Source organism: Erpetoichthys calabaricus, chromosome 7 (genome assembly GCF_900747795.2).
Source record: "Erpetoichthys calabaricus chromosome 7, fErpCal1.3, whole genome shotgun sequence".
NCBI classification, from domain to species: domain Eukaryota; kingdom Metazoa; phylum Chordata; class Cladistia; order Polypteriformes; family Polypteridae; genus Erpetoichthys; species Erpetoichthys calabaricus.
In genome coordinates, this window is record NC_041400.2 from 118,809,413 (window position 1) to 118,827,413 (window position 18,001).

Here is an 18,001-nt window from a genome sequence, read left to right on the forward strand (position 1 = left end):
TAATTGATGAGATGACACCGATTTTTTGATTGAGTTTTTGTAAATAAAGGACCTCTGCTTTACACTTTTTAGTTTTGATCTGTATATAGATACTACACAAAAAAGTGAAGGAAAGTGTGATTTAAACCCAGAATGCTTGAGGTGGTGCACCATACCACCATGCTGTCCCACTTTATAAATACTAACTCAGGGTAGCTGTTTTAATCCACTGGAGATGTAACAAAGACATAGCAATAGAACAAAGAACAATTCACCTTTTACGTCTCACTATATAAGCACAGGAAAAATTACAAAGAGCCTCGGTACCAACAGTACTTTGATACTCATACTAAGACACAGATAACCTGCAGATTGGAGGAACATGTACCAACTGTATGACTTCTGGGTTGGTGATGTACACAGAATTGCTGCATATTTGCTAGTGCAAGACTTAATTTACATGTTTTGTCTCTGCCTTTTAGAATCAAAGCTATTGAAAGCATAAACAAAGATGATGACACAAAATGGCTGACCTACTGGGTGGTATATGGAGTTTTTAGTGTTGCAGAATTCTTTGCGGACATCTTCTTGTCTTGGTTTCCCTTCTACTACATTGGCAAGGTATAGTATTCCTGTTTAATTTCTTCTAATGCAGAATTACCTTTCAGAATTAAAACTGATAATGCAGGTTCATGCAGCCGAAGGACACCAAACTCTGCAATTCCTAAAAGAACAAGTAACTGGAAAATATTCTTATCGGGGTTGATAAGCCATGTCTTTGTTCAAATACAGGAGTAAAATGCATTTTTCCCCCGAGATAAAGCCTATGTATTCAAAATATCTTTGAATAATGTCTTTCATAACAGAGGCTCCCAGTTCTGTACAAACTGTCAAATGCAAAGCAGCACGTTAATAAAAACACAAAATGAATATATGACATATAACCTGCTTAGTAACTTTTAAGGTTACAGCTAAGAGGAAGTGGGGAAAAAAAAGAATAGAAATCCGATTCTGATGTGAAATTTGGAAATATTTAATTTCTGTTAATGGACAGAAGTAGTCAAGTGTCTCAGATGCCATCAGGAAGCCAGTTCAGCACCATCTCCGCATATACTACTAGGCCTTGTCCCATGGCTAAGAAAGGTTACTTAGTATGAAAAGACAACGAGAAGAAAATAAATGGTAACTTATTGCTGAGCACCAGTGATAATCTGTGCAAAAATAAAATTTGACAGAGAGTAAGTCACATGAACATTTCCAGTCACATGAGGCAATAGTAAACTAATGCATTTTCTGCCTTGTCTTAAATGCTGACTCCAAAGTGGAGCCACTTGTAATTTATTAGTGTGTCACTATAAAGTTCAGAGATCTTTAGCTATAAACACCATCACATGATTTGGCTGAAAAAAAGCACGGCATGACACAAAGTATCACTGGAACTAACAACTGGGATCTGTACTTCAATGGACTATTTAAGGACCATGTTATGCAAGTCAGTCAGTCTCAAACCCACTTAAACCAAGGTGGGATCACAATGGTCTTGTACAGGATAGGATGTCAGTCTATTGCAAGGCCCACTCAGATAGATAGATAGATAGATAATCCCAAGGGGAAATTCACATTCTCCAGCAGCAGCATACTGATACAATAAATAATATTAAATTAAAGAAAGATAATAATGCAGGTGAAAACCAGACAATAACTTTGTATAATGTTAAATGTTAACGTTTACCCCCCCGGGTGGAATTGAAGAGTCGCATAGTTTGGGGGAGGAACGATCTCCTCAATCTGTCAGTGGAGCAGGACAGTGACAGCAGTCTGTTGCTGAAGCTGCTCTTCTGTCTGGAGATGATACTATTTAGTGGATGCAGTGGATTCTCCATAATTGATAGGAGCCTGCTGAGCACCCTTCGCTCTGCCACAGATGTTAAACTGTCCAGCTCCATGCCAACAATAGAGCCTGCCTTCCTCACCAGTTTGTCCAGGCGTGAGGCGTCTTTCCTCTTAATGCTGCCTCCCCAGCACACCACTGCGTAGAAGAGGGCGCTTGCCACAACTGTCTGATAGAACATCTGCAGCATCTTATTGCAGATGTTGAAGGACGCCAGCCAACACACAACCACACTCATACTGGGGTCAGTTTTAAATTGCCAGACAATCTAATCTGCATGTCTTTGGGGATATAAGAGGAAACCCCACACAGACAATGGCAGAAAGGGCACACTCCACATGAAGTAACGTGTTTGCATGGGATTTGAACCTGAAACACTAGATCTGTGAAGCTGATCACCATAAAGTACCGACCTAATTACAAAGTTTCATAAACTGTATGATAATGATCTCATTTACAATGTTGTTACTTACTAAGTAAAAGAGAGACTAGTATGTGATGCCTCCCTGATGCCCTGAAGTTGATTTGGTCAGTGAAGTTGCCTGTGCTTCAGTTACATAAAATGTGTTTGACTGCAAATGTAAAAACATACTGCAGTGGAGTAAAAGACTGTATAAAATAAAACTTGTCCATGTCCCCTCTATATTATAAACCTTGGAACAAGAGTGGAGGGAGTTGATTGCTACCAAACCGCTTATCCCAGGATCCACACTTTTTTTTTGTAAATTGTACTTGTTAAACCAAGAAGAAGATTTGAAGCATGTGTGAGCATCCTGACTTCATTTGGCTGTTCCCAGTGCTGCTGAAATATAGCGGGAAAAGCCAGAGCAGGGAATTAATTAAAAAAGGTTTCTAGAAAATGTTTCTTTTCCTTGTCAGAAAAACTGAATTCGGTCACTCATTTCTGGAGCCAATCTGGAAACAAATAGGTTGCAGAATTAAATCTTTAAACAAACCTTTTCACCTAGCTGAGCTCCAAATGGAAGGTAATTGTTTTTTTGTATACCAAATTCCATCTATTCTAATTTAGTAACCATCCTATTGGAAAGGCTTGGAATACTGAACACATCATTACACATGCTGTATTTGTAAAGTATAAAATAACATCCACTGTGTATGTAAAAAAAAACGTTTTGGAACTCACCAGTTTTTATTGGAATTATTTATTTCAAGTCCAAGTAATAAACACAAATGGTACAAAGGTAAGTAGTAAACGGTCAGAGGTTAACAAAAAAACAGAAAAATAATGTCATTATCAGAGTTATACACAAATGCCTGTTTTAGGGAACAAGCAGTGGGTGAACAACTTTTAGAACATTAGGAGAATCGTGATGAGAACAGGCTGTTCAGCCCAAGAAGCTTGTCCATCCTACTTCACGAAGATTGTCCAAAATAAAATCAAGCTGAGATGTAAAAGTCCCTAAAGTCATACTCTCTAGCACACTACTCAGCAATTTTCTCCACACATCTATAGTTCTTTGCATGAAGAAAAAATAGTATTTATGTGATGACTCGTCTTAACAAGTCTCCAACTGTGTCATTGTGTTCTTGCGGCAGAATATATTTTAAAGTAACAACTCTGATCTAATATACAAATTCCTTTCATAATTGTATACACTTCAATGATGTCTCCGTTTGCTTAAACTGAAAATGTTCAACTATTTCAGTCTCTCCTCATATCTCATAGTCCCTGAATTGGCCTAGTCATGATTTTCCTCATTGGAGACCAACATTGAACGCAGTACTACAGGCAAGTCCTCCCTAGTGCCTAATAATAACTTAAGCATTACCTTCTTTGACTTGTACTCCACACATCCTGACATACTGTATAACCTAACATCCTGTTAACTTTCTTGAATGCTTCGGTCCACTGTCTGGATGTAGTAGGTGACAAGCCTACTACGAATCTTATAATTCCTTCTCGTAAGTTGTACTTTTAACTGTACTTGCATTGTGTTTTCAAATCTAACAGTTTTTACTTTCTTAATGTAATACTTTACATTTACTTACTTTATTTTACCTGCCACAGATCTGCCCATGCCTGTATGCTCTTCAAGTCCCTCTGCAACAACTTAGTTGATTCTACATTAACTGCCCTTCTACCTGGTTTGGTATCATCTTCGGTCTTAACCAGCTCATTGATTTTATTCTTGTCCAGATTGTTCACATATATTAAAAACAGCAGCAGCCCCAGCACTGATACATGAGGAACGCCCTTTTTAACATCACCTAACTCTTCAAAAGTGCCCCTCATCATTACTGTGTTTCCTGTATTTGAGCCAGTTTTTACAGAGACAGTGTCCTGAATTCCAACATATTTTAGTTTGATCATTTATCAAAAGTCTTTCAACAAATATCATCACGCACCTCTCATAGTATGCTTTAGTTGCGTTCTCAGAGAATTCCAGCATATTGGTGAAACTAGATATGTGCTGCTCAATCTTTTCCTTAATAATTGCTTCCATTAACTTGTGATGTATGTTAGGTTAAGCTTACTGCCCTATTGTTACTTTAGTGATTAGCTTGATCACTCTTTTTATACAATGGGATATTTGCCGAGGAATTTTCTCAGTGTGCAGACATTTTTGAAAAATGTGCACCAAGGGTTTAGGTATGTACTCAATAAGTCCCTTAAGCAGTCATTGATAAATGTTATCTGGACCTGGAAATTCTTTAGTTTTCAGCCTATTTAATCCAAACAATACTTCTCCCTATACAATATCCAAGTCACCAGGTATCTGTTATTTTTGGAAGGTTATCCACTTCTTCACGCTTATAAACTTAAGTTCAAATTTAAAGCATTTGATATTTCATGGTCTTTATATTCTCTCTCATCTTTATTGTTCCTATTACTTTCCACCTCATCTTTGACCATTTTTACCAAAAAATATTGAATCTCGGGCGGCACGGTGGCGCAGTGGGTAGCGCTGCTGCCTCGCAGTTAGGACACCTGGGGACCTGGGTTCGCTTCCCGGGTCCTCCCTGCGTGGAGTTTGCATGTTCTCCCCGTGTCTGTGTGGGTTTCCTCCAGGTGCTCCGGTTTCCTCCCACAGTCCAAAGAGATGCAGGTTAGGTGGATTGGCGATTCTAAATTGGCCCTAGTGTGTGCTTGGTGTGTTTGTGTGTGTCCTGCGGTTGGTTGGCACCCTGCCCAGGATTGGTTCCCTGCCTTGTGCCGTGTTGGCTGGGATTGGCTCCAGCAGACCCCCCGTGACCCTGTGTTTGGATTCAGCGGGTTGGATAATGGATGGATGGATGGATATTGAATCTCTTTGTGTCATCTTTCTCTTTTTCTGCAAAATTCTTCTCCGGCTGTCCTCAGAGTTTTCTGTAAGGTCTTACTGCCTCTAAATTTTCAGTTGAAATTGTCCTGTGATATATGTAAAACACTTTTAGACCTGCCCTACCTCTCCTGAGCTGCCTCCATACTTAAAAGTTCTTAACCCAGTTTATATTTCTTTGCTGCATCTGCTCCAGGTTTGCCCTACTAAATTTAAACTCAGCTGTTTTTGTTTTACAATATGCACTTTGCCAAAACACAGTGAAATATATTATGGTCACTAGATCCTAATGGCCCAAGCACCTTTACCTCTTCCAGTTTATCCTCAGAATACAAAATCTAGACATAGCCCCACTTGGTGCTTTAACATGCCGTGTTAAAGTCACTGATTATATCTAAATGTCTAATTATGTCCTGTCTTGTTATTGCGCTACTGTACCTGTAAAGTCCCCATGATAATAATATTCACCCTGTAAAGTTGCATTTTTAATGCTATCAAAAAGCTGTAAATGTAAACTGTTGTCTTAATTGGGGGGGTCATCTGTAACAATCCTTATATGAGGCCTCAGACCCTAATGCTGTCTAGTCAAATCCAAACATCCTTATTAAGCTGTAGTTAACCATCTAATTATTAAACTTTAAAATTAAATTCTGTTTTACATAAATGGTGACTCCCTCACCTTTTTAGTTTTGCCTGTCTTTCCTAAACGTGTCTCCATCTATGTTACAGTTTTTGTTATTTACCCAGCTATATATAATTCCAACTAATTTATTTTACTCTTAATACTGGCAGCATTAAGGAATGCAATATTTAATGTATTGCTTATTCTACTGTGGCAGTTTAACTTTGGGCCAGAAAATGAATTACTGTTTGTATGATGTTACATTAACTGTTCATTTCTTTGTGTGGTTCTAAACTTGGCCTGTCCTAAACTCCCTGCCCCACATTCCCTAGTTTAAACAATCCTCAGCTAACCTACTCATATTCCTCCTCAATACATTGGTGGGACTTCTGTTCAAATATAACCTGTCACAGTGGAGCAGTCCCAATTCCCAAAAAACTATACCCATCTATCCTATACAAAGATTTGAGTCATGCTTTAAGCCCTCTAATGTCCTTAATTTTCACTAGACTGGCACGTGACACAGGCAAAACTTCAAAGAAGACTACCTTGTCAGTTCAGCTCTTCAATTTGGCATCTAACAGTTTAAATCTGGAATACAGAACCAACAGCCTCCCCTTACGCATGCCATTTGTTCCAACATGGACAATGGTCCACTGTGCTGTGGCGAAGAGCCTATCTACTTTACTTAATCAGGAAACTCTTCTACCTGTGCACAAGGAAGGCAACAGTGTATAAGACTCTGTGTTAAAACTTCTGCTTCAATCCCCCTAATGATACAGTCCCCTATTATCACTACTTCCTTCTTTGTGGGAAATAGTTTTGAGACCACTTGTTGGAGGTCAGCAATAAACTGATATGCCGTGAAGTTTTGATCACATAAATGCATCTTGTTTCATTTTGTTAAGTCTACAAAACAGCAGCAATAGCAAGCGTCGAGGGAAAAGGGGATTGAGGGGAAAGCTGGCATTTACTTTCGATACAGAAAATCCTGAAATGCTGGTAACTACCATTTTAAAACTGGGTTTTTTTGGTACTTTTCTAGTGCTGGTGTACTGTGCACACTATATTCTAAAGGACATCTGGGCAAGGTCTTCCAGTTCTTTACTACAGTGCAGGCTAGCCACTATGGTCCAGTGACCTTGAGCTAGAGGTGCTGGATCAGCTGGCATTCCCGCAGATAAGTGTAATAAACGAGACCTAGAACAGCTTGTGTCATAGGTGCCTTAAAGGGCAGCGATTGAAGTAAGCAAGTGTCAGCAAGGTTTGACAAGTCGACTGGAAGTAAGAATGCCATTATTAAAATAGCAAAGTAATTAAAAAAAAAAAACATAAAAAAATAAAACAAAAAGGTTTGCCTGAGCCAGGAACCATCAGTCTCAATATATTCCAAAATGAATGCACAGAAAGTATAAACAACTTCAAACAGAAATACTGCACAGCTTACCTTGAAGCTGTTGTCCTATGAGGCATCTATCACATAGCTGTCTGCTCTTAGAAACCGGTCTTCTGATTTTGTTATGGTTTTATGTCTGCAAGACCAGTTCCTGTCAAGAGTTTTCACCAGTTTCCAAGTTCCTTTTGATGTTGTAGGAAACTGTACTCATGGACACCTTGACCGTCTTTGCAATTTATCTAAAAAACCTACACTTTTAAGGGTTATAGTAGTTGGTTTTTCTTCCTTTGTTAATTGCTTTCTTTCTTCCCATTATAATAGCAACATGGAGTGCCATATTGTCCATATAATCATTCAGAGGGTGTAACAACAGTTTGTTCCAGCACTGCCTGTGTACATACAAAGGATTTATAAGTCATCAACAAATGGGACACCTGAAGGAACTGTTCACAGCAACTTTCAACCTTAACTTTCTGCAGAAAAGCTGTTAGCCCATTACTTGTTCCCTGAAAAGGGTCTTTTTGTGTAACTCTGAAATTTACCTTTTACAGTTTTTGATAATCTACATTTTATTTAACCTGTGGTAGATTACTGTTTAACTTTGTACCATTTCAGTTTATTCACTAGATTTCAGCTACTTAAATTCAATAAAAATTGGGGTGTTCTAAAACTTTAAGCTGATAGTATACAAATATACATGCATCCAAGGTGACTACATTTCCCTGGGACACAACATAGGCAGGTGGGATAGCTTACTTTGATTCAGAAAAACAATTACATTTTCTTACATTTTTTAAATCTCTGATATAATGTTATTAGCAACAGATCCAGCTCTTTCAACAGCATTTATTCTGACTGCCCACACAACATTTCAGATCATATTTGTGACAATAAATTACCTATAAATTTATTTAAAATAAGAGAAAAACCTCATAGGACACAAACCACAATGACATGAACCACAAATGTAATGTCAAAACCAGTCAGTAAAGTTACTGACAGTTCAGCTATAATTTACAGATTGTAAATGTTCATTCTTGTGTTTGGCTGGTCACTTGAAGTGATTTTTCAGAGATTGAATACATAGCTAAATTGAGTAGGACCAAGTGTCCCAAGCGTGCAAACCAATTGGTCTTATGTTAAATAGAAGTGATGCGTGTAATGAAGCACAGTATACATCAGTGTTTCCCAAACATGGTCCTGGGGAACCCCTGTGGCTGCAGGTTTTTGTTCCAACCGGATTCCTAATCAGTGACAACACCTGATAGCAATGATCTCATTTAATTAGCTGTTTTTTTTCCTTTCTTTTATTCGACATTAAGAAAAACATAGCAGCATGATTTTTTACATTTATAAGACATTTAGAAATATTACTGCTTTTGCTATAGATTTAAATGCTTAACTCTCTTTTGTTGATTTCATTATACTTTGCCCTTTCTCTGTGCAGTTTTTCCCCCTTCGTTGTATCTTAATAATGACAACTTAAAACAAGCAGAGCAGGCACCCAGGCAAACAACACTGAATAATCAAAAGCTGCAACTACTTTAGAGTCAGACCCACTAATTAGTAAATAATGGATTAATTAAACAATTAGAAGACATAGAAACGTAGAATGAAAATCAAGATGAAAATACTGTTAAAAAGAAAAAAAATACATTATTCCTTTATAATTGCTTGGTGCATTTTAATACAGTGGAACCTCTAGATACGAGTTTAATTCGTTCCAGCACTGAGCTTGTATAGCGAATTTCTCGTATCTAGAACAAACTTCCCCATTGAAAATAATGGAAATCCAGTTAATCCGTTCCGCACCCCAAATATATTAACATAAAAATCAATTTTCCTAACAAATAACACTGATAAATTATATATACTGTAGTCTACCTTTAATAAATAACACTGGTAAATAATATAACTGATTATTAAAAGAATCAAAACAGGTGTCCAAAGTGCAGTAGAGCATTCAATAAATCTTTAAATAAATAATCCTTAAAACAGTTGTGAAGTGGAGGTTTAAAATACACAAGAATAACAATCCTTTAACACGAGGTTAAAACGTCAAAAGGATGCAGTCTTTAAAAAACAGATGACAATCCCCGGTGCTTCTTCTCTGTTAGCGTCTCACCTGCGGGCTCTGCAACAGGCGAGACACTCTTAATGCAGCTGACCTTCTCTACACCGTCCTGCTTCAGCTGTTTGGCTCGCCTGCTCAGCTCACTGTTCAGCTACACGCGAGCCTGCACTCGCTCGCTCTCCCGCACCGACTTCCTGCTGCCTGCCTGCCTGCGCTCTCTCTCCTCTCTTTTCTTTTACTTCTTCTCCCCCTTAACCGGCTCGCGCTTCTCTATATATGCGGGGAGGACATGGCAGCTGCAGCACATCAGCCACAGGAACAATCATGGATGTGGGCCGTTTCCCACCTGTGCACTTAAGTGAGAAACGCAGACACCACAGATCGCCCTGCGGTTCGCTACTGCTACCACGCCCCCTCGCTAAGCCGCGAGCTATACCCACAGCCTAGCTCGTGGCTCGTTACGCAAGCCAATGCTCGCATTTAGATCTGAATTTTTCGCTCATACTTTCCTCGTATTTTGAATTTCTCGTATACAGAGGTGATCGTATCTCGAGGTTCCACTGTGTATATATATATATATATATATATATATATATATATATATATATATATATATAAATATATATATATAGATTTTTTTTTAAGAAACTTAGTTTTCTAATTTCTATATTGTTCCCTAAACACAGAACTTGGGAAATAACACATCACTTAATTAGCCCAGGAGTTCAATTAAAAACAGAAGCTGGTTGGAACAAAAACCTGCAGCCACAGGGGGTCCCCAGGACTGAGTTTGGGAAACACTGGTTTACACGTTGCAGACTCTGAACAAGTTACTGCAGTAAGAAATTATTTTTCTCTAAAATATAAAAAAATGAAGAATACAGTTAATTGAGACACATACCTAGGACGAGAAGTTGGCATACATATTTGTCCATACAGATATTAAAAGAATCCTCCACCCAATATTTTTTTTACGTTACTTACCTCCATGTACTTGGTAGTGGTGGCCAAGAAAAAAAAAGTAATCTTCAGTTTTTTTTAGTAGAAAGTATATATGAAAGGTTCATAAACAGGATTTCAAAGGAATGCTCCACCCCAAAATGATTTTTTTTTTTTTTTTTTTTGGACAAACTCTTTCAGACTAAGATTCTTAAGGGAAACAGAAAAACGGAAGTCTTGCTGATCTAGGCCCAATGGCCATCCAAGCACTCGTTTAGTGATGTTTCAAAGAATGCCAGATATGTAAAATACTGTATATATTACTATACACAAGTTATTTTTTAGCTGTGCAACACTTTGTTGTTTGGTAGCATCATCAAGTCAATGCCTCAAAAAATGGGTAACTTGACCCAGCAGGAGGAGCTAGTTCATTATCCAAGTGACACGTTACATCCCTCTTACAATTAAATTTTAGGCTTGAAGTCTCTGTTGGGCTGGACCTTGCTGCAGAAGTAACCACTGATGTACTCGATAATGTTTATGACTATCAAGACCACTATCACCTATATAGATTTTCTCTCTACAGTCTTCTTTTAATGATGGATGTAACCACTATTAATCTGTAATACTGTTGACTTTCAGAAATTTTCTATTAATAGGTATTTCTCAGATCACCATCTAATTGTTTCTAACCTTTTCCACCCTTCTCTCAGTGTGCATTCCTGATATGGTGTATGGCCCCCACACCATCCAATGGCTCTATCCTGATCTACACTCGTGTCATTCGCCCCTTTTTTCTGAAACATGAGCATGACATGGATCGTGTGGTAAAGGATCTGAAAGATAAGGCTGCAGGGGCTGCAGATACTGTTACCAATGAAGGTGAGATTACAAAAATACTCCTAAAACCTCAGGATTTTTATTCTAAATGTTTAGATAGTCCAGCAATATATTCCACAAATACTGTAAGACATGCCTAAAATCACTGCTTTCTTTATGCACATTTTAAATGAAAACCGCTTTTTGGCTTCCTCAAATAGTTTAATATCACTACATTTCCATTTTCTGAATTACTATACGGAGGTGTCTGATACTCCAGTACTTCCTAGTAAATCATGTAGTAATTAGCTCTAAACCCTCAGAAAATGGGGAAAAATGAGCTTGTATATAAAATGAATGAAAAACTGCATCAAAATTGCCACAGGTCCTTTGGTAAATTAAAACTTTGTGACAGTCCAGATCTTTATACAGTCACCAAAACATCCAGACAAATAATTAAATATATTAAAGCCTAACTTAAAGGAAGCATATACTGATTAGGACTTGCGCAGTACTGTAAAATACATATTCATCTCAGATTAGTAAGTTAGATAAGTTTACCTTAGCTTTTTTGTTATTGTCATCTGCATGTGTCAGTAGAAAAGAGCAAACTTTACATTTTTAAACACTTTTAAAAAATGTAAATGTTACACAAAAGATCTTTTTATGAAACAAGACAGCATATTAAGTAATGGGTCATTTTATGAAACAAGACAGCTTATTAAGTAATGGGTCATTTTATGAAACAAGACAGCATATTAAGTAATGGGTCATTTTATGAAACAAGACAGCATATTAAGTAATGGGTCATTTTATGAAACAAGACAGCTTATTAAGTAATGGGTCATTTTTCAGATAAAACCTTGACTACTTTGTCTATAGCCCAGTAGACCAAAATGAACAAACAGGTGGTAATAATCACTGACAAAATGAATTGATTGACTGAAACTGATGTTGAGGAAATCATACTGACGGAGGCGGCCATACTAAAAGCTGAATGTGTGGCAGATAATTACCGTATTTTTTGCTCCTTAAGACGCACCTGACCATTAGATGCACCTAGGTTTAGAGGCGGAAAGCAAAAAAAAAAATATTCTGAACCAAATGGTGTACTAATATATTTAATAAATATAGCAGAATAATACTTCAACCATGTAAAGTCAACAGAGGTATTAAGAACCATCATCACTGTCATTAACAAATGAGGAGAAACTAAGGTTCAAGCACTCTAGTTTTATGGAAACCCCAAGAACTCCTCCTCACTAGTTGTCAGAATTTATGAAGCTCAGTTGCTCACATTCACTTTGCAGGTGCACGTACCTATCATCACGCGGCATAACCTGTCCAAAGTCATCAGGGGACAAAGCACATTTGGACCAATGTTCCCTGAAGTTATATCGCCACTCTAGTCCCATCTCTGTTTGTAATGCCACAAAGCCCTTCATCTCGTCTTTTTGTTGTGGGTTTCCACTTTGAAAAACGAGAATGCGGTGTAAGCACAGCCCGCGATTCAAACAATTGCTCTGCATACCTGTTTGTCACGTCTGACAGTATCTGAAAGGCAGCCCCAGGAAAGAACAGCCTGAGGTAGTCAAGCGGCTGGTAATCTGTTGTGTCCAACAGCAAGCCATGCTGTCTTGTGAAGTCTGGTAGCCAGTTTGGCTCCCACGGATCAATGTCTGGGTATTCCTCCCACACGAACCTTGCCGTAGGTGCACTGGCTGCGCAAATGCGCACAGCTGGTGTCTGATCAGCTGATGCCAGTTCCTCACTCCTGATCACTCTCAACAAAATCAGATACTGAAAAAATAAAGAGTCCGACTCAGCGATAATGCGCAAAATATCGTCTGCTGAGTATTTTGTTTTCGGCACTCGCTTCGCTCCCTCGTGAGATGTCGATGCCATCTTGCCTTTGTTTACATTTCGTAACTCAAGCACATGCAAGGATTAAGCAGAGCAGAGAGGAAATGCCTGTAACGTAACGGTGAGTTTTGTCACCATTAACAACTGATTGTCACCCTCTACCCCTGGATGTCTACTTTTGTAAGGAAATACACATCACGGTCTGTGATGCAATATTCATTCCATAAGATGCATATACATTTCCACCCTTCTACTGGGGGTTTTCAAAGTGCATCTTATGGAGAAAAAAACACAGTAATTGAAGTCTAAACAGTAACAATTCTTATGGCACAGTAAGCGTGAGCATAGCAAGAAGACACAAGGTTGTTTTCCTGCATAAATAAGGTCTCTTCCAAGTAAATATTTCACAGCACACAGAGTTTCAACACGCTATTCAGGTTCTTCTGGGGAAAAAACAAAGAAACAGGCAAGACCGAGGACCAAAAGATTGGTAGGCACTGAAAATTGAGTGCATCATACCGTTTGAAATACAAGTCATCCAGTACTGCTATCAGTTTCAAGTTCATAGAAATCACTAGGACTTGCATATACTCCTCTACATCTTCCAGCAGTCTTCTTAGATGTTGTCATCATGTAATTCTTAATGCAAAAAAGCCACTCCTCCAGAGTGGAAACACAAGCAAAAGGCCTACCTAAAAAAACAAGCACTGGAGTGCTAATCAATGAGGAAAACTTTTGAGATTTCTAGCTCAGGACACAGTTTACCCTTAGAAGAGCCAATGAGTAATGCATGGATGAGTGTCTGCAGCTAACAATGAAGAACAGTAAGTGTTCCTTTCAAAGTTTAGGACTGCATTTTTGAATAACTTTGATATCAAAATTAATGGATCCGCCAAAGCCTAGAAGTACAAGGAGATCCATCACACAGTACTATCAAGGAAGCACCTCATCAGTCCCAAACTTGTGCAGTAGGACTTTGACCCAAACACATAGCCAAGATCATAAAGAACTATCTTCAGCAAAAGAAACAAACAAGCATTTTTGCAACAGATGGAATGTCCTCTGCACAGCCTTGATCTCAGAATCTACAAAGCTGTCCTGTGAGACAGAAGTAAATGAGACGGCCAGAGTCTGAAGAAGAAATACGGCAAGTTTTTCAAGATGCTTGAAACAAACTACCAGCTGATTTATAAAAAACCTTGACCAGATTCAGGATCATTATGTATATTTTATAACATTTATATATGTACATACACACACATACAGACAATGCATTCAAGTGTTGAAGTAGTCAGCTGCATCAGAAATTTCAATTAACATTTTTTTTGTCCTACTTGTCTAATTGCATAACTAATACTGGCAGTACCAGTTGTGTCATTGCAAAAAATAACAAAAACCTGGGAGATATATTTAACATGCTGTAAGATGTAGAAGCCTAACATTTCATTGTCTCCATAAGCAAAGAGATGTTGAGTGAGAATGTAAGTAACACAAATGCACTAAATGAGCTTCTTACTTTTTTTTTTTTTAAGCCAGTTATCTGTTACCCACCAGTTGGGTGGACTTGTCTTTTGTGAGTAATGGTAAACCTGAAAGAAACAAAAAAAAGAAAGGATGTATATTTGACCACTGAATGTCTAATAGAAATGAATAGTTTACTTAAGAGGTAATGTTGTAATGATGGCTAACTAAAAGCTGAAAGGTAACCAACCATTATGAATTTCATTTACCCCCAGTGTAATGTGAATTTCCCATTGGGATTAATAAAGTATCTATCTATCTATCTATCTATCTATCTATCTATCTATCTATCTATCTATCAACAAATTACAGAAAATATGATCACCATGAACTACCTGGACATATGTTATATGTAACTCAAGTTATTCACTTATCATTTCTGCTTAATAGCTGAAAAATAGTACTTTAAAATCAATAGTAAAAAAGAAAAAAAATCAAACATTTGTATAGTAGTGCTACATGAATTAGTGAGTACCAGTATTGTTTAGGTTATCATCAGTTATGCATACAATAAAAACTGTTGTTGCATTTTTTAAAAATTGATTTTGTTAGCAAGTCTCAGCACTTACTGAGAATATGTGTTTTTTTTAAAGTAAATTATTTTTCCCCAACTTTAAGGCTACCTTTGTGAAATTAAATTTGCCAACTGAATATCATCATCTCAGAATTGCTATAAAATAGCCTTTGTTCTGTTTTTAAGGTGCTTAGTGTTACTACCGATGCCTGTGTACACTGAGCTCAACCTTAACTGGAGTAACTGCTCAAAACAACATACACTAACTTGCACATACTAGTTAATTAGGTACTTACAAGATAGTATTTTTTTCCCTTTCATACTAAATAAGAGTAGAAAAAACAAAATAAGTGCAACTGCAGAGGATCTATCAAAGACTGTGCAATGAAAGTCAATATCAAGGTTAACAGTAGCATATTCCACATATAATGGGAAACATTTAAGATTTTGTGAAATCAGCTTACTCACGTATGAAGCAAGAGTCTGTCTTGATCTGAAATGTGCACATGGCAGGGGCATTTCCTTAAATGTGCACATTTATAAACTATAACACACTGTTGATACCATAGAGCGAGGTCCATCAGTGTAAGAAACAGAATTCCCTTTTATTCTTCCCTTGAGTACCATAGACTGCATGTTCAAAATAACTGTGCCACACAAATATATTTATGGGATGGGGAATTACACCATAAAATGAGCATGTAGGTGTCCTGAAAAGCAAAATGTCCGAGCTTAACAAGACTAATTCCACATAGTAAGCATAATCCAATTATGGTGAAGGTGAAGGTATAATTTTTACCACTTTGGTGTTTTACCTGCAAATGAGGGCATTGAAAGTTAGGTTGTTATACATTTATAGTCTTATTTATGGCCTGGGCAAAACTGACTTAAGATCAGAAGATCCTTTGTTAGCTATTAATGTTTTTTCATATTTTGTCTTCTAGCAAAGAAAGCTGCAGCACATATAATGTTTGAAGAAAAGAAGAGCTCATAAAAATTAAGACGACAGACGCCTTATTTAACATATAAAATCTTAATTACTGGAGGATTGCTGGACAAAAGCCTAAATAAATGTTGCCTTGATTTTTTTCTACAACCCAGAAGTTTAAGACTTTCGCCCTATTGTTGTTGTCTATGTGTCAGGTAGCAAAGAAGCAGACCACTTTGGTGCACTGGCAAATAAATGCCCAGGCTTCTGGTAAAGCAATTTCAGTCTCTTATGCTTAGGAAATCACTGTCCTTCTCTTGTAAAATAAAATAAATCAACCAAAAATGTGTGTTTTCTTTCTGCATCTGGGCATTCAAATAGAACATTTTTGTGTATTTTCACAAGTTCCAATTTGCAGACTTTTTTTTTTTTTTTTAAAGCATATCATATGAAGCATTCCAAACACTAGTGCAGCAATAATGAATGGATAAGCTCTTTTGGGCAGAGTACTCCATTATATGAGAAAACTCCTATGCTTTTAACATAGCTGTCCTGATTTTGTTGTCACGTCACCCCGCATTAAATATTCTTGAGCTACTGCTCACTTAGCCTAAAGACATCATGAAATACACAAAACAAAGCTGCAAATATATGCAAAGCAGAATTTCACATTTTTCTTTTAATCAGTGCAACTGCATTATATTTTAAATTACCAAATATACATTACATATACACTTACATATTCATTAGCTAAAAAACAGTAACTAAACCGCAGTCACTTTTTGGTGCTGTGGTATACGGAATAGCTTGGCAAGTCCTGCTTGTGCCATGAACACATTAAACATTTAAATTGAGCCATGATACAATGTGCAACAATTACTTAAAAACACAAAAACTGGGAAAAAAAAAAAAAAAAAAGCTTCCCTGCTGTATTTCTGTGAGAAAGTGTGCACACTTATGCAAAATTAGGTCCAAGCTGATAATTATTTATGGTATGGAAGACAAACGTTTTGACATATGGAAGTTATTCTCATTAATCATGATACTTGAGCATGTCAAAATTTAACTACTTTGTATGTGTGACAATAATGACCCCAAGAACCTAGAAGAAAATCTGACCACCACAAAGTATGATGAAGATCAGGATATTCCAGAAGTTCACTTAATCTGCTTTTTCTCAAAGGAACTAAACAGTTAAAAAAAGCTTTTTAGTTCCCCTACATCTTTGTTTTCCCGAATAACATTGACATTATTATAAGGCTCAGAGCTCAGTACAGACAACCAAACCAAAGTCTGTGGGTAGGTGGTGAGTGAAAGAGAAAAATCTTATTAACCTGTACAAACACACCACAATTGCTGCACAGTGTAAAATCTACAAAAATAGAGAACATCATACAAAAAATGTGCAACTGTAACAAGTGGGTTCCTCAGGTACGGGCTGAAGTGATATTTTTATTGAAGTACTGGGTAATCTGACAGTGTACAGTTAACTCTGCAAATTAATAGGGCATAATAGTGCTGGAAAATGCCCAAAGATTTCATTATTCCAAAGGTGTGGGGTATGAATTATGAAGTTTAAAAGGAACTGAATTGTTTATTCTAATTCAGATTAAGAAGTGTTATAAGACTTTTGTACTAAAAGTTGAGAACAGAGTACATATATAATTATTACTTAAAGAGACCAAAGTACAGAAAGAAGGAGGTTAAAAGGAAAGCCTGAATAAATATTTTAAAAATTTTACAGATACGTAAAAGTAGTGCTGTTGAAAATATATATATATAAATCATGTTAAATTGTCTTAATCTAAAGCCATTTACTTGAAAACACAACATTGTTCTTACATTTGCTAAAAGCTTAGAATTTTGCAGAACTGAAGGTTGCTTTTGTTTTAAAAATTTCAAAGCCAAATTCCCGTTGTTACAGCCAGGATATTTACTGGAAGAATAGTGTGGTAGCTATTGATAGTAAGTTCACATCAAAAAAATTGCATTTTATATGTGCTACTTTTAATTGTATGAATTCAAGTGGGCATCTGCTAACTGTTTTTCCTAATTCAACAGTCAAAACACTGCAGTTTTACTGAGGAATGAGTGAACGAATATATATATATATATATTTTATTTTTTTTTTATTTTATTTGCACAGAGTATTTCACCGAAATTACAAAAAGCAA

General features: G+C 37.0%; 1 protein-coding gene across 1 annotated transcript in view; it reads left to right on the top strand.

The window, feature by feature from the left end:
* reep5 (receptor accessory protein 5) overlaps window positions 1-16,172 on the top strand; it is a 39,793-nt gene extending 23,621 nt beyond the window's left edge. Inside the window, exons 3-5 of the mRNA XM_028805284.2 lie at window positions 462-600; window positions 10,896-11,064; window positions 15,844-16,172. Of these exons, the coding sequence (XP_028661117.1) occupies window positions 462-600; window positions 10,896-11,064; window positions 15,844-15,893 (358 nt within the window). The 3' untranslated portion in view covers window positions 15,894-16,172. The remainder of the gene's footprint in view (window positions 1-461; window positions 601-10,895; window positions 11,065-15,843) is intronic.
* Window positions 16,173-18,001: the final 1,829 nt, after the last annotated feature.